Source organism: Phodopus roborovskii, unplaced genomic scaffold, assembly GCF_943737965.1.
Source record: "Phodopus roborovskii unplaced genomic scaffold, PHOROB, whole genome shotgun sequence".
NCBI lineage: Eukaryota > Metazoa > Chordata > Mammalia > Rodentia > Cricetidae > Phodopus > Phodopus roborovskii.
In genome coordinates, this window is record NW_026126447.1 from 9,342,357 (window position 1) to 9,367,970 (window position 25,614).

The 25,614-nt window shown below is 37.4% G+C and overlaps 1 protein-coding gene across 1 annotated transcript in view; it reads left to right on the forward strand.

Moving 5' to 3' along the window:
• The first annotated feature begins 338 nt into the window (after positions 1-338).
• Kdm4c (lysine demethylase 4C) overlaps positions 339-25,614 on the forward strand; it is a 145,862-nt gene continuing 120,586 nt past the window's right edge. The window contains exons 1-3 of the mRNA XM_051188058.1: positions 339-497; positions 5,786-5,961; positions 20,107-20,221. Coding sequence (XP_051044015.1) covers positions 354-497; positions 5,786-5,961; positions 20,107-20,221 — 435 coding nt within the window. The 5' untranslated portion in view covers positions 339-353. The remainder of the gene's footprint in view (positions 498-5,785; positions 5,962-20,106; positions 20,222-25,614) is intronic.

The following is a 25,614-nucleotide window of genomic DNA, read 5'->3' on the forward strand; positions in this document are numbered from 1 at the left end:
TCTTTGTGTATGTACATGTGTGAGATAGTGGAACTTGCATATCTGTGATAGACTGCACTTCCAGAAAATCCGTTTTTATTTGGAAAGGTTTCATGGAGGTCAGCTTACAGTCAGGTCAACGATTTAGTATCCAGAATAGGAACATGTTGGGAAGCCAACTGAGGCCTCTTTTTCCAGGACTCCAGGAAAAGATGTGAGTCTCAGATAGGTGAGAAGGAGTAGTCAATAAGTAAAGAGAATAGTTCTTCCTTTGGTAGACACATGCTATGTTGGTGCAGGCCTCTGATTAAATGCAGTTTCATTAATTTATTGTTAATGGTCACATTTTCTCTGCAGAGACGTCTGTAGCCATCATGGAGACGGTGGAGGTGGAGAGTCCCCTGAATCCCAGCTGTAAGATAATGACCTTCAGACCTTCCATGGAGGAGTTCCGGGAGTTTAATAAATACCTCGCATACATGGAATCTAGAGGAGCCCACCGAGCAGGTCTTGCAAAGGTGATACTCAGACTTGTCACTAAAAATTATCATTTGACTTTTAGGTTACATTCTTAGGTTTTTAGTTTTGTTTTTGTTTGCATCTTTTTTAGGATACAGTCTCCTCATGGTAGCAGGGACATGAGGCAGTTGGTCACATTGCATCTACATTATGGAAGCAGGGAGAGATGAATACTGTTGTTCAACTTGCTTTCTACTTTTTATATAGTTTAGAATCTGAGCCCACATTTAGAGTGGGATTTCACATCTCTGTAATATAATCTAGATTTGCTAGGTAATTTTGTCAATTTGGCAACCAATATTAACCATTAAAAGTTGGGAAGGAAGAGGTAGTCCATGTTTCTCTGTAGTAGTATTCTTTTGCTGTATTGAGATATTGTTTGAAAAAAAGAAGTTACACTGGCTTCTATGTGAAAGAAATCTAAGTTTGCTATTCAGGCTATGTGTCCACAGGAAGTCTTCTCAGGAATAGTGTAATTATCTGATAAAGAGCTGTTGGTAGCTTAGAACAGTTAAGAAGGGGAGAAGTGATCTGTGAGGATATTCACCTATTCTTGTGGTTAAAGATAAAGTATATTAAAAAAAAAACATAAATGATGTGCTTAGGGACATAGGAATGTTCAGTAAGATTCCAAAGATTACATTGCAAGTTCAGATCATAGATTATATTTAGAGCTTTGAAGGAGTGACTGTATAATTTATTCTCTGAACTATACCAGGAATTGTAGCCTTCTAGAACATAATGAAAATGTATCTCTATAGCAGGCTTTCTTTTAGGTCAACAACCAACTCCCAAATCATGACATGAGGCTTCTTATTAGTTATGAATACTTGACCTTAGGTTAGACTCATTTCTTGTTAGGTCTTATAACTTAATTTTTTTTTTTTTTTTTTTTTTGTTTTGTTTTGTTTTGTTTCTGGTTTTTTGAGACAGGGTTTTTCTGTGGCTTTGGAGTCCTGGAACTTGTTGTTGTAGACCAGGCTGGTCTCGAACTCACAGAGATCCGCCTCCCTCTGCCTCCCAAGTGTTGAGATTAAAGGTATGTGCCACCACCGTCCGGCTCTTATAACACAATTTAACCTGTTTCTCTTCATCTTTGTTTTGCCTCTGGTCTTTTTACCTTTCATTCTGTATGTCCTACTCCATGTCTGTCTGGCTGGTGGCTGTCTGGCTGGCTGGCCCTGGGCGTCTCCCTTTTGTCCCTCATTCTTTTCTCTCTTATTCTCTCTCCCCACTAGCTCCACCTATTCCTCTATTGCCTAGCTATTGGCTTTTTATTAGACCTAACAGGTGCCTTAAGCAGGCAGAAAAACACATCTTTACAAATGCAGCATAAACTTTACATAGTTAAATTGATACTCCATAAAATGTCTTAATTGAAAACTTTTCCTACAAAACTTTTTTTTTTTTTTTTTTTAGTTGTAGGTCATCTTGTTAATTTTTAGATGTTATTTGATTTTTTTGTAGACTGTAATAATTTTATTATATAAATGCTTGACACTGGCAGACCCTGTTGGTAGGCAGACCCATTTCACTGGACTTGTGGGAAGGTCTTTTTCCCTGGATTTCCATATCAGTTGTGAAGATTAAATGGTGTGGACAACAATTTGTATCTGAACAGAGAACTTCAAGACTATAGATATTGGGGTAGACATGTCCATATCCATACTTGAGGCTGTTTGTAACTCAATTCTTTATCATTCATGGCATTTTTTTTTTGCCAGAGATCATTCTATTTGTTTTGTGGCTACAGCCAGCCACATTCATGCTATGTGGCATGTACACATTCCCCGCTTCTACCCCACTCCCCACACACAGAATAAGTAAATGTTGTTTAGAATTTGCTTTTTCAGTTTTGGTACCTCAGAACTTCCAGATTAGCATTTGAGGTAAAGATGGGGGGATCATTCTACATTTGAGCAGAAAGTGTTATATTTTCAGAGTAATTTATTGCATATAATTAGTCATGAACATGTAATGATATGTAGTAGATTTTCAGGAATTTAGGTTTTATTTGCATAGAGAAAAGCTGAAAATCACTTTTGTCCAGAAGTCTGTCTCTCTATCTAATCTATCCAGCTATCTATTTATCTACCTATTTACTTGTCTCTTTCCTACCTTTCCTACCCATCTAATCTTTTTTTTTTTCTTTCTGAGGCAGATTCCTCATATATATCCCAGACCTCTGAACTTTTGGTCCTTCTGCCTCCTTCTCTGAGTGCTATAGTGATGGATTGTGTGTTACCAAACAGTTCATTACTTGACCTTTTGTTTTGTTTTCTCCCTTTTTGTTTCTTAAAACATCCCTTGGTCTATCGTTTAATGACCAGATATGTTGTACTTGATTTCTAACTATGTAAGATAATTTGATATTTAAAGACTTAAAATGGAGTTGGTGGGATAGAGATTAGTAGATAAAGCACTTGCCGCATAAACCTGATTACCTCTCACTGTTCATCTGGATCCCACCGGTGGTGGACAGGAAGAACTGTTGAAAATTGTCTTTTGATCTCCCCTTGTACGCCACTCTCCTTCTCCCCCATGCAGATCAATAAAATAATATAAATTCAAATTAGTTCAAAGGGAAATATTTGTTTTAGGCTCTGTTTGTCTGCCTGCCTTCCTGCCCTCCTTCTTTTCTTCCTTTTTCTTTTTAGTACAGAGTATTTTTGTGTGTACCTAACTTAACTGGCCTATATAGACTAGGTTGGCCTCAAACTTACAGAGGTCTAACTGATAGGCTTAAATTTGTAATAGTTTTATTTTATGCTTTGTTCTATATTTAGGAAATTGTTTCAGAATATTCCTGGGGGGGCGGCTAGAGAGTTTAGTGATTAAGAGCACTTGTTGTTATTGCAGAGGACTCAGTTTGTTCCCAGCACCCACATGGTAGTATACAACCCTTCATATCTCCAAGGACACCAGACATTCATGTGGTACACATACATATATGCAGGCAACACACACCCATAAAATAAAATAAATATTAAAAAAAAGAAACTTTTAAGAAAAAATAAACATTCAAACATTCCTGGGAGATCACTTCTTTCTTTTATTGTTTTTACCCACCCCCCCACCCCCAAGACAGGGATTTTTTTTGTGGAACAGCCTTGGCTGTCCTTGATTATAGACCAGGTTGGCCTCAAATTCACAGAGATCCACTTGCCTCTGCCTACTAAGTGTTGGAACTACAGGAATTTGCTCCATGCCTGGCATACTTTTTATTTTTAAAAATTAAAATTTTATTTTTATTTTATTATTTGTGTGTGTGCGTGTGTGTGTGTGTGTGTGTGTGTGTGTGTGAGAGAGAGAGAGAGAGAGAGAGAGAGAGAGAGAGAGAGAGAGAGAGAGAGAGAGAGAGAATGAATGCACATGCAGAGATCAAACAAGCCTTGGACATCAGTTTTCTCTTTCCACCAAGAATTCCAGGGATTAACCTGAGGTGGTGGCTTGAGTATTTGTACAACTTGTGTGTAGGAGACTACAGAGGTTAAAGGAGAGCATTGAATCCTCCAAAACTTCAGTTATAGGAAGTTGTGAGCTGCCATTGGATTATGGGAGCTGAACCCCAGTCTTCTGCCAGAGTAGTAAGTGCTCTTTACCACTGAGCTACCTCTCAAGCTCCTATTTATTTGTGTTTTATTTTTGAGACAAGATCACCTGTATCTCAGTCTGGTCTTGACCTTGCTATGTAGTCAAGAATGCTTGTACTGTCTACAGGCATGTACTACATGCCAGGTTTATGTGCCATTAGAAGTAGAACCCCAAGCTTTGTGCATACTTCATTTTTCCTGTTCTTACCAGATTTATTTGCATTTATGTTGGTGTGATTTATGTGTGATTATATGCTATGTCTTTTCAAGTGTCTGCAGAGGGTGAAGAGAGGAATTCTAGGTTCAGTGAGAGACCCTGTTACAAAATAATAAGATAAATAAAATAAGGTGGATAGCAGTAGAGGAAAGCATTTGATATCAACTTCTGGCCTCCACACACACGTATGTGTATCCTAATGAATATACACAAAGAACAAATATGCAGACAAACTACATATACTAAATAAAACAAAGCCTAGTACTTAGGGATGCATAGCCACATATAAAACCAAATTGCATTATTAATAAATACCATAGTCATTACCTCTTGAACAAGGTAAATGTATTTGGATGGGGTAACATTCTACTTCTTATACCTGGGTTAGTGAGTCTTCTTTTGTTTGCTTTATACTAATTCATTTTCATTTTCTTTCAGTTTTAAAATGTCTTAAGAATGTTCTTAGGTATGCTGGTGCATGCATGTAATTCCAGCATTGGAAGTAGCACCAGGAGTTCAAGATCATTCTTAGCTGTATAGCAAATTCAGAGCCAGTCTGGGTTTAATGAGAACATGCCTGAAAAAAACACCTGAAAAACAAAACAAAACAAAACAAAATTAAAGTACTACCCTTGTTAGAAGAAACATACCATGGAAGTAGGCAATAGCTACAAATCCAACTTTTCCTCATCTACAGAGAAAACTGAATTTTAGACATTTAACAGTTTGCCTATGAAGGGGAGTTAGAGGGACATAGGAAGGAAAGGGAAGTGAAAGTGACCTCCATAAGATGGCTGCTTCTTGTTACCAGAAGACATTATGGAAAATATTTCCAGGAGAACCTGTGGGAAGGCACAGGAGTTGGTATCTGAACAGGACCAATAAGGAAAAAAGGGGAAAACTCCAGGGGGAGGAGGGAGATACCCAAGATAGCATTTACGTCCAGAAGGGATAATGTTTTCATTTTCAAATTTTCTTGGTCTTCCTGGACATTTAGTTCTTTGTCCATTCGAAGCAACAAACTTGGAAGTCCTCTAGATTGCCACAGACACCCTGTTATATACTGTATTGCAAAAGAGATCTAAAGAGAAAATATTGACTAAATAAATATTTACTTATCTGTATCACATAAAATCACATAAAAAGGAGGCACTTAGATAAAATTCAGTAAAGACCATTAACATTTCAGCTTCTGTTTGTGTCATGATGTTTCAGCTGACAGCTCAGCCTGTCTCATCATTAGCTCCCTTACCCTCTGTCATTCTGTATGCTTTAAAATCATATTAAAATCAGTTGTTAGTAGTATCACTGAAAATGAGCTAATACAAATATAGTTTTGAGTGAATTAAGTATTCAGCGAATTTTGTTAAGAATAACATTTCTTTATTGCAAGGTGTTCCTGAATTTAAAGAGTGGTGAGAAAATGTTAAATTGTGTTCTGAAAAATAATTTCAGATATTTTTTGTTTTGTTTTCAGGTGATTCCTCCTAAGGAGTGGAAGCCGAGAAAATGCTATGATGATATTGATAATTTGCTTATTCCAGCACCAATTCAGCAGATGGTCACAGGGCAGTCGGGACTGTTTACGCAGTACAACATCCAGAAAAAAGCCATGACTGTGAAGGAGTTCAGGCAGCTAGCTAACAGTAGCAAGTGAGTCAATTGAGTTTTTATTTGTATTTCTTCCAAAGAGGTACATGAGTATGACAAGAAGCCAAGTAGACAGAGAAGCTTGTAATGAAAAGCAGAACATACATCTTTGTCATCTTTCTAGTCCTCAGCTCTGGTTTATTTTCTTCAAATGATGGCCTACTCACAGTCACTTACTTTTAAGGAAGTTGTTCCATATTTCATTACAATTATGATTATAATTGCTGTAAAATCTAGAAATTGTTTAGTTGTCTTATTTTGAATTCTCTAGTTTTGGTGGATAAACCTTTACTCATAATTTTGTTTTAAGACTAAAGTTTCATGAACATTAGCAATTTCCAAAGAAAATTTTGAATGAAAGGGAATGTGCATATTTTATTAGTTATCTATGGATATATAACAAATTCTCAAAATTAACCTCTTAAGCTACCTCATTATTTATAAAATCTGGAACCTAGGAGTCATGTAGATGAGTGATTTTAGCTTGGAGTCTCTTTCAAGTTTACTGTTAAGGTGATGACTGGAAGTGCTGCTTCTTAAAAACTTGTCTAGAAGATTCTTCCCAGGTGAACTTCTTCTACGAGGCAAAAGTCTTGCTGCTTTTCCTTTAATTGGAACTTTAAAAGTATGTAGAAATACAGATATATTACTATTTTCTATGTCAGATAATAGAGATACTCTGGCCTCTGCCTCTTGAATGCTGGGATTAAAAGCATGTACCACCACACCAGGCTTCACTCACTCATATTTAAAAACACACTTCAGAGTAAATTGCAGACATTGGTCCTATTTCTTTGAAGCACTTTCTCATGTGTATGTACCTTTAGAGTTCAATATTTGCTCTTTTTATTAAGTTTGTCTTTTGACAATTCCATATATTTTTTAATGTATTCTGTTATTTTACCATTACCTTCTTATCTCCCTAATACCCTTTTCATTCCCTTCTCCTGCTATAGGTCTCTTTCCTATGTTTATGCCTTTTTATTTTGTTTTGTGACCTGGTGAGTTTAATCAGGGATCACTGAGTAGTCATGGGCTTATAAATATCCAGTGGAGTCTGATAGGCTCACCAGTGGTTATACATCTGAAGATAATGATGCCTTCTTTCCAAAATCCACCCTTAGCCAATAGATCTCCCCACTCTTGAAGACCCAGAGTAGCTAGCCACAGCTGCAATGAGTTCACAATTAAAACAGCTGTGTCTTGTCTAGTGGACAGCAGGTCTTTGTTTCTTCTCTATCTTCTGATTCTACATCTTTTCTGCTTCCTCTTTGGCAATGATTCCTGAAAACTCAGATAGTGGCAGGCAGTTGGCTTCTTCCAGAGAAATTGAGTAGGTGAAGCTCATACTGAATGTGAAGGAGAATAAAGTTTTATTTTTGTTTTTGAGAAAGTGAAATAGGCTGTCACTATAAAACCTAGACTGACATTGAATTTTCAGTCCTCCTTTCTGAGTCTCCCAAGTTCCAGGGTTATAGATATGTTATCACATCCAGAAAAATTTCTTTTGTTAAAGGGAAGACTATTAAAGAATTTATGGCTATATTTTAAAACCATCACAATTAGTTTTTTCTAATATGGTATTTGATGCCCTAGATAAAAACTTTAACCTGCAATTTGAGGCTTAGCTAAGTTGGTAGAATGTTTGCCTAGCATGCATGAGACTGAGTTTCATCACCAATACTCATAAACTTTAGGTGGCGACATGTGCACCTGATTCTAAATGTGGAGGCAGAGGATTATCTAAAGGTTGTAAGTCATCTGAAAACTCCCTTGAAACTGTACCCCAACTCCTGCTTTTCTCCCCTCTTGTAAAGTCTCAGAGCCTTAGAACAATAAAATCACCCATTTTGACAAAAACCAAGCCAAACCTAAAAGACTAATCAAAAATGTAGCTGTCTAAATTGCTTGCATGGTTGTTAATGGAAACAAATCTTTGGATGAATTTAGGTGATAAGTCATAAAAGTAAATTATGTATGTATATATTTAGCATAGTAGGCAGATGATGAGGAATCTTTCCTTTTACATTTCTAGTGTAGAACTTTCTGATACTCCTAAAGGAATTGTAATTTTAAATTTAATTTTGAAGTTTTATATATTTATTATTTTTTCTTATTTTACATATCGATCCCTGTTCCCTCTCCCTCCTTCCCATGACCCCTGACCCCCTCCCTTCCCATCCTGTCCATCCCCCCCCCCCACTCCACAGGGAGGGTGATGCCTCCCAGGAGGGATCATCAAAGTCTGTCAAGTCATTTGGAGTAGGGTCTAGGCCCTCCCTCCTGCCTCTAGGCTAAGGGAATATCCCTCCATGTGGAATATGCTCCCAAAGTCCTTTTGTGCACCATCCTGCTTCCACTGTCAGATGTCCCTTAGACTGCCTAGGCCTTCTAACTGAGACCCACATTTAGGGGGTTTGAGCCAGTACAATGCTGGTTTCCCAGCTATCAGTCTGTGAGTCTATTAGCTCCCTCTTGTTCAGGTCAGCTGTCTCTGTGGGTTTTTGTAGCCTGGTCTTGACCCCATTTTCTTATCACTCCTCCCTTTCTGCAAATGGATTCCAGGAGTTCAGCTCAGTGATTAGCTGTGGATGTCTGCTTCTGTTTCCATCAGCTACTAGATGAGAGCTCTATGATGACATATAAGTTATTAATCTCATTATCAGGGAAGAGCATTTAAGGTAGCCTTTTCACTGTTGCTCAGATTGTTAGTTGGAGTCATCCTTGTAGGTCTCTGGATGTTTCTCTAGATTCAATTTTCTCTTCAAACCTATAATGGCATCTCTCTCCCTCCTTCCCTCCCTCTCTCTCTCTCTCTCTCTCTCTCTCTCTCTCTCTCTCTCTCTCTCTCTCTCTCTCTCTCTCTTTTGCTCTCATCTATTGGTTCCCTGACTCAATCTTCCTAGTCACACATGTTCTCCTCTCCTCCCCTTCGCTTTCTCCTAACTCCCTCTCCACTCACTGCGCCCCCCGCCACCTCCCCCCACTCCCAATATGCTCAGGAGATCTTGTTCCTTTCCCCTTCTGTAAGGGACCTTGTATGAATCTCTTAGGTTCGTCCTTGTATCCTAGTATATTTGGCGGTGTGAATTATAGGCTGGTGATCCTTTGCTCTATGTCTGAAATCCATATATGAGGGAGTACATACCATGTTCCTCTTTTTGTGACTGGGTTACCTCACTCAGGATGGTTTCTTCAAGTTTCATTCATTTGCCTGCAAATTTCAAGATTCCATTGTATTTTCCCGCTGAGTAGTATTCCATTGTGTAAGTGTGCCACATCTTCTTTATCCATTCTTCAGTTGAGGGGCATCTAGGTTGCTTCCAGGTTCTTGCTATTACAAATAATGCTGCTATGAACATAGTTGAACAGATGTCTTTGTTGCGTGGATGTGGATCATTTGGGTATATGCCTAAGAGTGGAATTGCCAGATCCTGTGATAGAAGGATTGCCATTTTCCTGAGGAACCGCCGTACTGATCTCCAAAATGGCTGTACAAGTTTGCACTACCTCCAGCAGTGGAGAAGTGTTCCCCTTTCTCCACATCTTGTCTAGCATAAGCTGTCATTGGTTTTTCTAATTTTAGCCACTCTGGTAGGAGTAAAATGATATCTCAGAGTTGTTTTGATCTGCATTTCCCTTTTGAGCACTTTCTTAAGTCTTTCAGCTATTTTGGATTTCTCTATTGAGAACTCTTTTTAATGGGGTTATTTGGTAATTTGGTGTCTAGTTTCTTGAGTTCTTTGTGTATTTTGGAGATCAGCCCTCTGGCAGATGTGGGGTTGGTGAAGATATTTTCCCACTCTGTTGGCTACCATTTTGTTGTTTTGTATCCTGTGCTTTATAGAAGCTTCTCTGTTACAGGAGGTCCCATTTATTAATTGTTAATCTCAGCGTCTGTGCTACTGGAGTTATGTTCAGGAAGCGGTCTCCTGTACCAATTTGTTCAAGGGTACCTCCTACTTTCTCTTCTGAGAGGTTCAATGTGGCTAGATTTTTGTTGAGGTCTTTGATCCTTTTGGACTTGAGTTTTGTGCATGGCCATAGACATGGATCTATCTGTTGTTTTCTACAAATCATCATCCAGTTGTGCCAGCACCATTTGTTGAGGATGCTTTTCTCCTCCCATTGTATATTTTTTGCTGTTTTGTCAAAAATCAGGTGTGTGGATTAATATCAGGATTTTCGATTCGATTCCATTGGCCTATCTCTCTCTTTTTTTTGTGCCAATACCAGGCTGTTTTCAGGACTATAGCTCTGTAGTAGAGCTTGAAGTCGGGGATGGTGATACCTCCTGAAGTTCCTTTATTGTACAGGGTTGTTTTTGCTATCTTGGGTCTTTTGTTTTTCCTTATAAAGTTGAGTATTATACTTTTAAATTCAATGGAGAATTGTGCTGGGATTTTGATGGGGATTGCATTGAATCTATAGATTGTTTTTGGCAAGATTGCCATTTTTACTATGTTTATCCTACCTACCCATAAGCATGAGTGTAAGGAGTAAGGTTTTTCCTCCCGCCACCAGTCTTGTCCCACGCCAGCCCCTATTAATGCACAGAGACTCTGTATTTGATATTATGCTGTTGGCTAGTTACTTGTTTCTTATCGGCTAGCTCTGTCTTAAGTATTAACCTATTTCTATGTATTTCCACATGGTCTTACCGAGAGCGGAGGAATGGCGGTTCTATTCTCTCCAGATTCTCCATCTTGACTCATGAGAAACATATACATAATGGCATCTGCCATCACATGAGAGATCTTTCCATTTTCTGGTATCATCTTTATTTGTAAAGGGTGCTATTTCTCTGATTTCTTTCTCAGCCCCTTTATGGTCTGTATATAGTAGGGCTACTGATTTTTTTGAGTTTATCTTGTATCCTGCTAGTTTGCTGAAGGTGTTTATCAGCTGTTAGAACTTCCATGGTAGAGTTTTTGGGTCTCTTATGTAAACTGTCATATCTTATCATCTGAAAATAGTGACAGTTTGAATTCTTCCTTTCCAATTTGTATCTTCTTGATCTCCTTTTGTTGTCTTACAGCTTTAGCTAGAACTTCAAGCACAATATTGAAGCGATATAGAGATTGTTGTTGGCAGCTTTGTCTTGTTCCTGATTTTAGAGGGATTGCCGTAAGCTTCTCTCTATTCGGTTTGATGTTGGCTGTTGGTTTACTGTATATTGTTTGCATTGATTATGTTTATCCCTGTTCTTTCTGAGACCTTTATCATGAAAGGGTGTTGAATTTGTCAAAGGCTTTTCAGCATCTAGTGAGATGATCATGTTTTTTTTTTTTTTTTTCCCCCCAGTGTGCTTATATGATGGATCACATTGATTTTTGTGTATTGAACTATCCTTGCATCTCAGGATGAAGCCTACTTGGTCATGGTGAATGATTTCTCTGATGTATTCTTGGATTCGTTCGAATTGCCAGTATTTTATTGAGTATTTTTGCATCAATGTTCATTGGGGACATTGGTTCTGTAGTTCTCTTTCTTAGTTATGTCTCTGTGTGGGTTGGGTACCAAGGTAATTGTGGCCTGGTAAAAAGAGTTTGGTAATGAACCTTCTGCTTCTGTTGTGTGGAACAATTTGAAGAGTATTGGTATTAACTCCTCTTTGAATTTCTGGTAGAATTTGGCATTGAAGCCATCTGGCCCTGTGCTTATTTTGGTTGGGAGTCTTTTGATGACTGCTTCTTTTTCATTAGAGGTTATAGGTCTATTGAAGTTGCTTATCTGTTCTTGATTTAATTTTGGTAAGTGATAGGTATCCAGAAATTTGTCCATTTCTTTTGAATTTTCAAATTTTGTGGAATACAGGTTTTTTTTTTTTAAAGTATGACCTGAAAATTCTCTGGATTTCCTCAGTGTTTGTTGTTATGTCCCCTTTTCATTTCTGAATTTGTTGATTTTTATGTTCTCTTTCTCCTTTTTGTTTAGTTTGGATAAAGGTTTGTGTATCTTTATTTTCCTCAAAAACCAACGCTTTGTTACATTGATTCTTTGTATTTTCCTAGTTTCTACTTTAATGATTTCAGCCCTCAAATTGATTATTTCCTGGAGTCTACTCCTGTACTCAGCCAGGGTGAGTTTGTTTCTTTTTGTTCTAAGGCTTTCAGTTGTGCTCTTAATTCTTCATTTTCGTCATGTGGGCACACAGTGCCATGCACTTTCCTCGTAGTACTGCTTTCAAAGTGTCTCATAAGTTCGGGAACATTGAGTTTTCCTTCTCGTTGAATCCTAGGAAGTCCTTAATTTCTATATTTCTTATTTGTCCCAGATATGGTGCAATTGCACATTGTTCAGTTTCCTTGAGTTTGTAGGGTTTCTGCGATTTGTGATATTGAATTCCAACTTTAAAGTGTGGTGTTCTGATAAGATACAGGGGATTATTCCAATTTTTTTGTAACTGTTGAGGTTTGTTATGTCACCTAATATATGGTGGATTTAAGAGAAGGTTCCATGTGGAGCAGAGAAGAAGATATATTCTTTTGTGTTTGCATGGAATGTTCTATAAACCCAATTGAGATATAATTTTTGTTAGTTCTTTTGTTTCTTTGTTAAATTTTTGTCTGGTGGTCCTGTCTAGTGGTTAGAGTGGCATGTTGAAGTCTCCCACTATAAGTGTATGAGATTTTATGTGAGCTTTGAGTTTTAGTAGCATCTCATTTACACATTTGGGTGCCTTTGTATTTCGGACATAGATGTTCAGAATTGAAATTGAGACTTTGTGGATTTCTCCTGTGACGAATATGAAATGACCTTCTTCATCTCTTTTGATTGATTTTGGTTTGAAATCTAACTTGTTAGATAATAGGATAGCTACAACTGCTTGCTTCTTGGGTCCATTTGATTGGAAGATCTTTTCCCAACCCTTTACCCTGAAGCTTAGATGTGTTTCTTGTATGCAACAGAAGGATGGATTCTGTCTTCATATCCATTCTGTTAGCCTGTGTCTTTTTATAGGCAAGTTAAGACCATTCACGTTGAGGGTGAGTAAGGACCATTGATTGTTAATGCTTGTTTGTTTTAGGTTTGTTGTTGGCAGTGGTATTGCGAGTATATTTGCCCGGCTTTTCCTTTTTGGTTCTGGTAAAGTGGGATTATCTATTGCCTATCTCTTTGTGATTGTAGTTAACTTCTGGAGTTTTCCTTCTAAAACTTTCTATAGGGCTGGATTTGTGGATATGTATTGTGAAATTCTGTCTTTGACATTAAATATCTTGTTTTCTCCATCTATAGTGATTGAGAGTTTTGCTGGGTATAGTAGCCTGGACCGGCATCCGTGGGCTCTTTGTACTTGTAGAACTTCTATCCAAGACCTTCTGGCCTTGAGAGTTTCCATGGAGAAGTCAGGTGTAATTTTGATAGGTTTGCCTTTATATGTTACCTGGCCTTTTTCCTTCACTGCCTTTAATACTCTTTCTTTATTCTCTGTGTTAGGTGTTTTGGTTGTTATGCTGAGAGTAAACCTTTTTTTTGGGGGGGTCCAGTCCATTTGGTGGTCAGTATGCTTCTTGTACTTTCATAGGCATGTCCTCCTTCAGATTGGGAAAGTTTTCTTCAATGATTTTGTTGAATATGTTTTCTGCACCTTTTTTGAGTTGGGCTTCTTTGCCTTCTTCTATGCCTATTATTCTTAGGTTTGACCTTTTGTCAGTATCTCACATTTCCTGGATGTTTTGTATTAAGGATTTGTTGGATTTAAGATTTTCTTTGGTCAATGAATCTATTTCCTCTATTTCATCTTCATTGCCTGAGATTCTCTCTTTGATCTCTTCTATTCTGTTGGTTAGGCTTGCATCTGTAGTTTCTGACCATTTGCCCAGTTTTTCTATTTCCAGCATTGCCTCCATTTGTGAGTTTAAAACCAGCCTGATTTTCATAGTCAGTGCCAGGCAATACAGGGCTATAAATTTATACTGTTTCTTTTGCTGGTTTTTCCAGACAGGGTTTCTCTGTATTGTAATGCATGGTAATTCAGAGTACTGGTGAGAGGGTTGGGGATGCAGTTTAGTGGTTGAATGCTTGCCCAATTCACTCAAATTCCTGAATTTGATCTCCAGCCCTGTGTGGGAATGGGGAATGGGAGAGTTTGGGGAGAGACTACAATTCTTAAGAATTGATCTTTGAAGTCCTTTGTTCTGTTATCATAGAGAGTCTTTGGTCATTACTATGATTAGTCCATCTGTTTATTCTGGCATGCTCTAGCTTTCACTTAAAAACTACATTTTTATTTTGTTTATGTTTGAAGATCACACATAACATGTAATTTCTTCTTGGTTGTTTTCTTGATTAAAATAAAATGTCCTTTACCTCTTCATTTTATTGTCACATTTACTTTGCTTAGTATTAGGTTGGGTACATTTGTTAGCTTATTGGTGTCTTGCTTGGAATACATTTTTCCCATTTTTCCATCCTTCTACAATAAGGTATTGCTTGTCTCTAAAGCTAAAATTAGTTTCTTGTAGATAATAGAACGATGGATTTTTTTTGGTCTTACTGTGTATGTGTGGTTTTTCTTAATTTGGGGAAATCTTTTCTTTGATTTTGTTAAAGATCTGTTTTTGCTTCATCTTGACATTTATTTTCTTCTACTTAATCTGTTCTGCTTGTAAGGCTTTCACCTGAGTTTTCCAGTCATGTTACTATCTTCATTTCATTTATTCATCTATATTGAGTGCTTTTTAAAATTTTTATTATCTTTTCCATAGTTGCATGTTTTTCTTGAACTTCATTCAGGTGTTTATTGCTATTTTCATTAAGTTTGAGATGTCTGTGTGTTTAAAGTTGCTTGATGAAGTTTTAAGTTCTCTGTGTCCTGGGGTTCATGTCTGTAGGTCTCATGCATTTTTTTTTTGTGTGTGTGGGGGGGAGATATATTGCCTCAGCTCTTCATACTGAGATTTTATGGTGTGATCTGAGCATGTGAACTTCTTTTATTGGTTGTATGTCTGATGTGAGGTTCTCACTGCCTCATATTAGGCCTATGTACAGGCTGTGTGGCTGAGGCAAGTCCTGAGGGATGAGCATGAAATAGGCAGATGAGGTTTCATGCACTCACCAGGCTGGATCCTTTCATATAGGTGTGATCTAATGTATGCCTGTAGATTGTAGCCAGGTGGAACTCACTATACTAGTCAACATGGTGTCCAGATGTGAGTCCATTGCTGAGCCTGGGGGTTGAGAAAAGCACTGGCAGGACTAATCAGACTAACTTTGGGGGCTACAGAGGGTATAAACTGTGGTTCAGGGAACTCATCAAAGTGTATCTGAGAACAGAGTTGGGGAATAGGACAGATCGGTTTTGGTATAGGCACTTGGAGTGGAGGAGGAAGGGAGGGAAAGCATCAGTAGTTAGTCTTCCTGGGTCTGCCATGGTGATTACAAGGTCCCTGGTAACAAATGGGGCTGAGATCAGTCTAGTCTACAAGATATCATCTCTATTTTATAGAGCTCCACAGAATTAAGCTTTCTGCCCAGGGTTATTTATCTTTTGCATGGCAAACCTTGATGCCTATGGTGGCTCTTCTTTAACCTGTAAGTACAACTTTAGGATTGCCAAGGCAGGAGGAGCCTGGTCATGAGCCTGGTTAAGAGCTGTGCTACAGTGAGTGAAAAGTTCTGAGAAGGTATTTTTTGAGTCCGATTTGAGTAAATGACATTTGGAAAAGCTGTGATGGACTCTGGATCTAGTATTCAATAGAATCTGGTAGTGTTTACTGAAGTAGTGGTTTGGCAGAGTATTATTAGGGGTAGACTCTGGAACCAGTATTCAGTAGAATCTGGTACAGAAGATGGCAAACTTTCACTTCAATTAACAATGCCAAACTTAAGCTGATTATTATAGCATTCAAGGTTAAAAAAGTTTCTCAATTAAGTTATTCAGTGAAAAATTGTATAAATGCACATACTTCTTTTTCAGAGGACCTGAGTTCAGTTTTCTGCATCCATGCTGGAAGGCTCACAACCAGCTGTAACTCCAGCTTCAGGGAATCTAGCAGCTTCTTCTAGATTCCAAGAGCACCTATATACACATGGAATACATTCACCGATAATGATAAATTTTTAAAAATCTTAAAAATAAGCCAAAAAAGTGTTGGGCTGGTGAGATGGTTCAGATGACCTGAGTTTGGTTCCTGTAACCCACATGGTTGAAAGAAGAGATTCCCTAAGTTGTATACATGTCCACCCATAAAGTTAGAGAGCAACAACAACAACAACAATAATAAAAAAACAAAACAAAACAAAACCTAAAATCCCCATGCTATATAGGGCAAACTCCTTCAGGATTCAGGTTCACATGTCTCTCAAAGTTGTAGTGAGAAGCCATTCTGTTTCCAGTGGTCTGTGCTTGAGCTCCAGGCATTGCTTACCTTTTGCTAGCATCTGACTTAATTTTTCTTTTTTATACAAGGCTTCTCTGTGTAGCCCTAGCTGTCCTGGAACTAGTTCTTGTAGACTTGGCTGGCCTCAAACTCACAGTGACCTGCATCTGGCTCCTGTGTTTTGGGATTAAAGGTGTGAGCCATCACTGCCCAGCATGATTTTTGTTCTTTAAATTTTATGTCTGTGGTGTTTTGCCTGCATGTGTGTGCTTGATGCCTGCAGAGGCCAGAAGAGGGCTTCTGATTCTCTCTCTGTAACTGCAGTTACAGACATTTAAGAGCTACCATATGGGTGCTAGGAATCAAACCTGGGTCCTCTGGAAGAGCAGAAAGTACTTTCGACTGCTGAGCCATCTTATCAGCCCTAGCATGAATAAATGAATGAATGAATAAATCAATAAATAAAATTCCTAGCCTTGTATAGATAGCCAGTTTGCTCCTAGTGTTGTGAATGTGGATTTTTATTATTCTTTATGTAATTAAAAATCATTTACTCTACAAGATTTCTGTTTCTACTAGAACTTCGTTCCTCTCTTTTAGCTTTGTTTCTTTGCGTAATTTCTTCATAAAAATAGAGGTTATCTGTATTAGTTACTTGTTTTCTTTCTGTGAAAACATGCCCTGGCAGGTGTTAAATTAAGGAAGAGTGTATTTGGTTTAAAGTTCTAGAGAATATAATCTGTCATGGCTGGGAAAGTTAAGCAGCAGGAGCAGTAAGCAATGATCATCCTTCAGAAAACAAAGAGCTCTATGTAGGTGAATGCTGGTGCATCGCACTTTCTTCCTTTTATTCAGTTCAGGACCCAATTCATAGAATGGAACTTTCTACATTTAGAGTAGGTCTTCCCTAACGCAGTTTATGTAATCTCTTACAGACATGCCTAGAGATTTATCTTTTCAGTGATTTTTATATCCTGTCAAGTTGACTTTCATGATATTTTTGTAACAATATTATTGCTTAAAATCTAAAAATTCAAAGAATTATTTTGTGAGATATATATACATACACATACATACATATACATATAAATACATACATACATACATACATACATACATTTTATTTTTTGGGGAGACAGGGTTTCTATGTGTAACCCTGGCTGTCCTGGCTGCCCTGGAACTTGCTCAAACTCAAAGGATTACCTGCTCTCCTAAGCACAGGAGTAAAGGTATGTGCCATTACCACCCAGAAAGATAAGTTACAGTCCTTTGTAAGCTGTCACATGAGAGCTGGGAATCAGACTCCAGTCTTTTGGCAAAACATCTAGTACTTTTAATGGCAGAGGCAACTTTCCACAATCAAGGTTTATTGTTTTAATTTTAATTATGTATATGTCTGTATGTGGTTATGCACATGCGTTTCAATACCCAAGGATGGCAGAGTTGTTGGGTTCCCTAGAACTAGTGTTACAGGCAGTTGCAGCTGGCCCCTTATGAGTACTAGGAGCAAAACTGGTTTTCTGCAAGAGTGCTCTTAACCAATGAGCTCTCTCTAGACTGTTTCCCCACTACAGATGGATTTATGTAGTTCAGGCAGGCCTTGAATTTACTGTGTAGCCAAACTGGCCTTGAGCTCTTGATCCTAATTTCTCTGCCTCTTGAATGCTGAAATTATAGACATGTACCATTTATGTTCAAGAAAATAATTGTTAATTTAATTGTTTGCTACACATTTTCTCATCCTCCCCCAACCTCCCTAGGGTCTCTATCTAGCCCAGGTTGGCCTTGAATTCTTTGTGTAGCTGAGGTACCTTTTTAATTTATGATTTTTCTTTTCATCTTCCAAGTGCTGAGGTCCTAGGCCTGTGCTATACCATTCCATGTTTAGGTAACTCCAGGGCATCCTGTCTAGTAGATAATTTTCCATTTGAGCTAGGTGTACATTCCTAACTCCAGAGTTGTGTTTCAATTTTATTAAAAAATATCAGTGGGATTAGTCACTACTTCAAGTGACTTGACAGATTTACATGACCCCACCTGGATGGGATTGCCCTATATGTGGAATTGGGGTCAGGGGATGGCAGGGGAGGGTGGTCTAGGTGCATGTGAGGGAGGAGAGAGGGTAAGAGGGAGAGAGGGAGGGAGGAAGGGAGAGGGAATTGGGGTCGACATGTAAAATAAAAATAAAATAAAAAAAGACTGGAAAAAAAAATCAGCAGGATTTCAGTATACGCAATAGTTTCTATACTGATACGTCCAGTATGGCAATATTTTAATGTCATTAAATAGAAAGAAGATCTGTCTTATTTTATGTTCTAATCATTAATTGCTGGCTAGTCAAGTCATGATAGTTAATATTCATTGCCAAAATAACAGGATCTAGGATCACCTAAGACAGGCCTCTGGGCATAACTGTGAAGGGTTTATTTATATTAAACTATTTGAGATTGAAAGACCTACCTTGATTAGATAGTGCCATTGCATGGGCTAGAACCAAGAAAAGGAGAGCTGAGCTAAGAATTAGCATTAGCTTGTCTTTGATTCCTGAATGAAAATGCATTTGGACCATACATCTCAAACTTCATTGATAAAGTGAAAACTTTCTTCTTTAAGTTTATTTTGTCAGAGTATTTTTTCACATCTATAGGAAAGTAACTTATACCTGCCGTGTTTCTAGTTACACTACAATGTATCTGCATTTCAGTACTAGTAAAATGAATTTCTAAATTTCAGAGCAATTGTATATATCCTTTTTTTTTTTTTTAATTTTATGACATTGGTGTTCTGTATGCATGTATATCTGTGTGAGGGTGTCAGATTCCCTGGAACTGGAATTAGAGACAGTGTGAACTGCCATGTGATTGCTGGGAATTGAACCAGGTTCTTTGGAAGAACAACCAGTGCTCTTAACGCCTGAGCCATTTCTATAACCCCCAATTATATATACACGTTTGACATGTGTTTAGAAATTATATTGTGCTAGTTTATTCTTCCATTCCAACTATGTAAGTGTAATCTTTTTCCCTTATCATTAGTATGTTAGACAGTAACAATCCAATAACGGCAGACTATCTTATTTTAGTTTTACTGTATAAGAGTTTTATACAGTTTTTTCAAGTGTTCTATTTCTTTATATATATAAATTTGTACAATGTTCTTGTATGTTTACGTATTTTAGAAATGCTTTGAAAGCTAAAATAATGACTTATAATTTACTGCCTTTAGGAGCTAATGGGCCCTCATACTGATGGCTGGGAATCCAGCATTGGACTGACTAAGACCCCCTGAACATGGGTCTTATTTGGAAAGCCTGGGCAGTCTGGGGGACCTCTGACAGTGGAGCCAGGATGTGTCCCTGATGTGCAGAGGGACTTTGGAGCACATTCCCCATGGAGGGATACTCCCTTAGCCTGGAGGCAGGAAGGAGGGCCTAACCCCTACTCCAAATGACTTGACAGATTTAGATGACACCTCCAGGAAGGCATCATCCTACATGTGGAGTACGGGTGGGGAATGGGATGGGAGGATGGTTGGGGGGGTATGGGAAGGTGGAAGAGAGGGAGAGAGGGAGAGGGAACTGGGATCGATATGTAAAATAAGAAAAAAAATTATTGCCTTTATTAATATTTTTATGAAAGTGCTTCTTACTGATAAAGAATAAAAAAATCCTATAAAGTTTTGAGTATATAAATGCTGTTGTGTATAACTCAATGATGAAAATGTACAATATTTTTATTTAGAAAGTAAATTAAACTAGATAGGTAGAAAAATCCTTAAAAATTGCCTTACTGGTCTATGGTTTTAACTTTTTAATTTTCTACAGATACTGTACTCCAAGATACTTGGATTATGAAGACTTGGAACGCAAATACTGGAAAAACTTAACTTTTGTGGCACCTATTTATGGAGCAGATATTAATGGGAGCATATATGATGAGGTATATTTATATTTATGTTGTGGTTTTTTTTATTTTTTATTTTATTGCTTGTATGTCTGTGTGAAGGTGTCAGATCTTGGAATTAAATAAAGTTGTTAGCTGCCAGGTGGGTGCTTGGAATTGAACCCAGGTCCTCTGGAAGAGCAGCCAGTGCTCCTAACCGCTGAGTTATCTTTCCAATCCTGTGCTGTGGTTTTTAAAAGATTGGTGATTACTACTTTTATTATTTTTAGATAGCTGGTAAATACTGAATTGTCCTTATTTTGTTCATTATATTTTATTTATTAGGTTTTGGGAATCTGTATTTTTTAAGTATGAGACCTCTCTGCCTTCTTTCCCTCTTTGCTGTTCTCTTTTTTGGTTTATTTTAAAATTTAAATTTAAAATTTATTTTATTTTTTAAATTTATTTATTTATTTTGAGACAGAGTTTCCCTGTATTGCTTTGGAGCATGTCCTGGAACTAGCTCTATAGAACAGGCTTGCTTCAACAAAGATCCACCTGCCTCTGCCTCCCGAGTGCTGGGAGTGAAGGTGTGTGCCCCAATGCCTGGCTTATTTTTATTACCTTAAATTATGTGAATGTGTATGTATGTGGATGAGGATATGGATATGGATATTTGTGCAGATGCTTGTGAAGGTTAGAGGCATTGGATCTCTTGGACTTGAAGTAACAGGTGGTTGTGAACTCTGTGATATGGATATTGGGAACCAAATTCAGGTCCTCTGTAAAATCAGCATTCACTATTAAGCCCCGAGTCATTTTCTAGCTTGCTCCCACCCCTTTTTCCTCTTTTGAGCCAGAGTCCTAAATAGTTCAGTCTAGTTTAAAACTTGTTGTTTATCTGAGGATGGCCTTGAATGTCTAATCCTTTTGCCTCTACTCCCAGTTCCCATGCTACAACTGTGGCAGGAGTTAGTTCTTTTTGTTGTTGGGGCTCAAATTCTGGTCTACTGGATTGCTGGCAAGTGTCTTTACTGGCTGTAGTATTGTTCCAGTACAATAAATTATGATTTCTTTTACTTTTTAAAAAAATACATGTTGTGATAGTCTTTAATTAAGAATATTATATTCATCATGACAATTCATCTTTGGTATATCAGCATGTATCTTTAAGGTAAAATACACACACACTTTTAAGGTAAAATACACACACACACACACACACACACACACACACACACACACACGCGCGCGCATATGTGGCGCCACGCACCAAGGAATATAGATCATATTGACATTACCAACATTTCTCTGTTATTTATAGTAATTTCCTTACTCCTATATGTGAATTCTTTTAGGGTGGTTCAATTCCCTGGACTGCAAAAGTAAGCAAACAAATAGATAAATGGAGGAAGAATTAATTTCACTATGTATTTAATGAGTGAGTGAGTTTTAGGATGTTGACTTGGTAAATATTCTGTTCCTTAACAGTCTTCTTTATACTCAGTGCTTGATGTCCATTGCTAACCCTTGCCTTAGTTTCATTGTTACATTATTTTAAACCTTTTTATTTTGAAAAGTAAAACAAGTTAAAATGTACATGTTTTAGTTTGCATTTCTATTATGACAAAACACTATGACCAAAAAGCTAGTTGGGGAGGAATGGGTTTTTTGGCTTACATTTCCATATTGCTGTTCATCATCCAAGGAAGTCAGGATAGAAATTCAAATAGGGCAGGAAACGATGTAGAGGCCATGTAGGGGTGCTACCTACTGGCTTGATCCCCATGACTTGATCAGCCTGCTTTCTCATCCCAGGACCACCAGCCCAGGTATAGCACCACTCACAGTAAGCTGGGTCTTCTCCCATCAATCACTAATTAAGAAAATGCCTTACAGCTGGATTTTATAGGGACATTTTCTCAATTGAGTTTCCCTCCTTTCTTATAACTTTAGCTTGTGTCAAGTTGTCATAAGACTAGCCAGCACAGTACACAAAAAATTCAAAACGTCTTTATGACTTCTTGTGTGTTCATCTTTGTGTCATTTGTGACTTTAAGGAAGACACCATGTTCTCATTACTTGTTATAGGCTCCAGCTTCCTCCAGCGATAGCTATTATTCGCATAGTAACTCTTTTTCTTATAACAATTCATTGTGGCCCATTTCTGAACTTTGGATCATTTAATGTATATTCTTTCTTTTTTCTCTTCCCCTCTCTTTTCATCCTTCTCTTTTAACAGTTCCTTGCTGTGTAGCTAGGCTGGTCTTGAAATCATACTAATTCATCTACCCTCTCACTCCTCCATTCTGGGATTATATAGCTGAGTTGTTTCATTTTTTCGGTATTGTATGTAGCTACATATAGTTCATTTGTTTTAATGGCTGTATGTGATTTGGGTTTGTGAAGAAGATACTTTGTGTTAGTAGTCATTTGTGTTGCTTCTATTATTTTTAAATGAACAAGGCTTCTATGAATATTCTGTTCATATTTCCTAAGAAATCTTTCTGTTGGTGTATAGATAGGTATGGATAGATAAACACATGACTGGCTTTAGAAGAAAACTGCAGTGTTTGAGTTTTTCCTCTTTCTTGTCCTGTAGATTTTAGCTGTTCTGTTAGGCACACATGTAGTATCTTGGTGGGTTTTGTTTATATCTTTGTTTTCGAGACAGGGTTTCTCTATGTAATAGCCCTGGACTTTTGTGAAATTAGCTCTGTAGACTAGGCCGGCCTTGAACTCATTACCTCTGTCTTGCAAGTGCTGGGATTAAAGGAGTGTGCTACCTTGTGCTGTCTTGTGTTTTTAAATTGCATTATGATACTCCCTTCTAGGTTCATGGGCTCTTTGTGGGATTCCTTCCACCCCCGTTGCCATTCTACTCCCCTTCCCCTCCTTCACTCTCCTTTTCTCTCTTTTCTTTCCTCCTGTTGTTTTTTTTCTCCCCTCTCCAGTATTCTCCTTGTTACTTCCTTTTCTTCCCTTCCCCCACTTCCTTATCTTTTCCCTTGTGTGTCTCAGTCCTTCCCCCCTTGAATGATTTTGACCTTGCTATGTATTCTAGCCAGCCTCAAACTTGAGGTGGTCCTCCTTCATCTACTTCTCCAGGGATGGAGTTCCAGGTATGTTCCACCATACCAACTTTTTCTTTTCTTTCTTTTTTTTTTTTCTTTCTTTTTTTTTTGGAGAGACAGAATCATTGTAGCTGAGGCAGGTCAGAATTACTATGAAGTCTAGTCTGTCTTCAGACTAATAGAAGATCTGCTTCTTTCAATGCCTATAATCCTTGTTCTTGCAAGGCTGAGACGAGTTCATAGATAAATGTTTTGTTCAAGAATACCATCTGGTGGTTGAAGTTCTCTAAGCTGTCAAAACTGTATAGTCTAAATGCCACAAAGCTAAAATTGTTCAAAGAGAAAGGAATAATTGCTTATCTGTAATTATTTTTCTGTGCCCAGCAAGATTGTTCTGTGAGCACCCACATGACAACTCACAACTGCTTGCACTTCCAGTTCCAGGAGATCTGACATCCTTACACAGGCATAACTTCAGGCAAAATGTCAGTGCACGTAAAATACCAAAACAAAAACAAACAAACAAACAAAAAACCCCACTGAATCAACTTGAATGGAATTTTCTTAATGCCTTTTCTAACTGCCACTACTTCCTGTGGCCATATTCTAACCTCCTATTTCTGAGAGACTTCAGCTTAATTGACAAATAAATCAAAAAAATTGAAGTTAGTGTCTCTGTATGACAGAAAACATACATAGGGTTACCTCACTCTATTTTCCAATTCCAGTTTTTCTTATAGCTGAATATAATCTCATTTGTGTGTATAGATAACATTTTTGTTACACAGCTATTGTGAATAAAAAATCAGTGAGCATGGTTGTGTTGGTGTCTCTAAAGTAGGATAAAAACTCTTAGGAGTGAATGCCTAGGAGTAGTATAAATAACTGGGTTATATGTTAAGTTCTTTATTGATACCTTTGAGAAAACTCCACACTGATTTGTATGGTGTATACACCAGTTTACACTGCCACTAAAATAAATCAGGGTTTTTCTTTCCACGCTTGTCAAATGAATGTTTTGACATCTATTTTCTTGATAATCATTCTAAGATGAAGTTGAATATTATCTATTTGTATATCAGTTGTATTATCCATTTGTATATCTTCTTTTCAGAATATCTTTCACTTTGTAGTCCATTATTTGATTGGATTATGGTTGTCTTGATGTTCATTTTGTATATGTGGAGGAAAGGGGCTCCTATTTTATTAATCCTGTATCAAAGTATGGCTCACAAATACTCTCATTCTTTTAAGAAGCCTCTTCATAGCAGTTGCTGTTGTAGTATAAATACTTTGAATTTTTTTTTTTTTTTTGTTGATTTGTGGCCTTATTTCCTAAACCATTAGAATCCTATTCAGAAAGTTCTCAGCTATGCCTGTAACTCAAAATATTTTTCCTTTAGAACACATTCTCAACCTTCCTAATGTTGCACCCTTAAATATAGTTTGTCATGTTGTATTGACCCCCCCAACCATAAAATTATTTCATTGCTACTTCATAACTGTAATTTTGCTATTGTTATGAATTGTAATGTAAATATCTGCTATGCAAGCCCCGTGAAAGGGTCTGCTGACCCACAGGTTGAGAAATGCTGCTCTAGAAACTATAGGGTTCAGGTCTTATGTTAAGGATTTTGATCTATTTGGAGTTCATTTTTGTTTGTGGGATGACAAAAGTTCTAGTTTCTACACACACATACACACACATACACACAATGCCATTTGTGAATGATGTCTTTATTTCATTTTCTGTATCATATTCTGGTGCACGCACGAGTGTGAGCGTGCATGTATGTGTGTGTGTGTGTGTGTGTGTGTGTGTGTGTTCATTTTGTTGATTTTTCTGGTGTTTGCTGTTTTGCTAATGATTCTGTGTTTAAAAATATATTCTCTTTCTCTTCCTGTAGATTTTGGATGTCTCTATTGGTTGTGTTTATCACTCTTGAATCTGAAGAATTTCTTTTTGTATCCTCTGTGGAGCTGGCTTGATGTTCTTTAATCTTTCCCCTGTTTTAATTATGAACTATTTTAATTTCTCCTCTAGTCATGATAGACAGATTTCCTAGGGATTATAGCCTGGGTTATTACTTGTGGTATTCCAGAATATGCAGTGCACCTTTTAATACCTTTCTTCTGGCTTTTAAGGTTTCAGTTGAGGAATTATTTGTTATTCTAATGGACCTGTCCTTTTTTATTTTTATTTATTTATTTTTTTTTGTGACTTGATGGGTTTCTATTTATAGCTCATTATACACTTTCTTTTTTTCCAATTGCTTTTTAAAATGGTTTTCATATGTGGATAAGTCCATGTTTACTTAGGTTTGGGAAACATTTTTTAAACAATTATTTTAAATATTTTTCTTTCCTATGGAATAC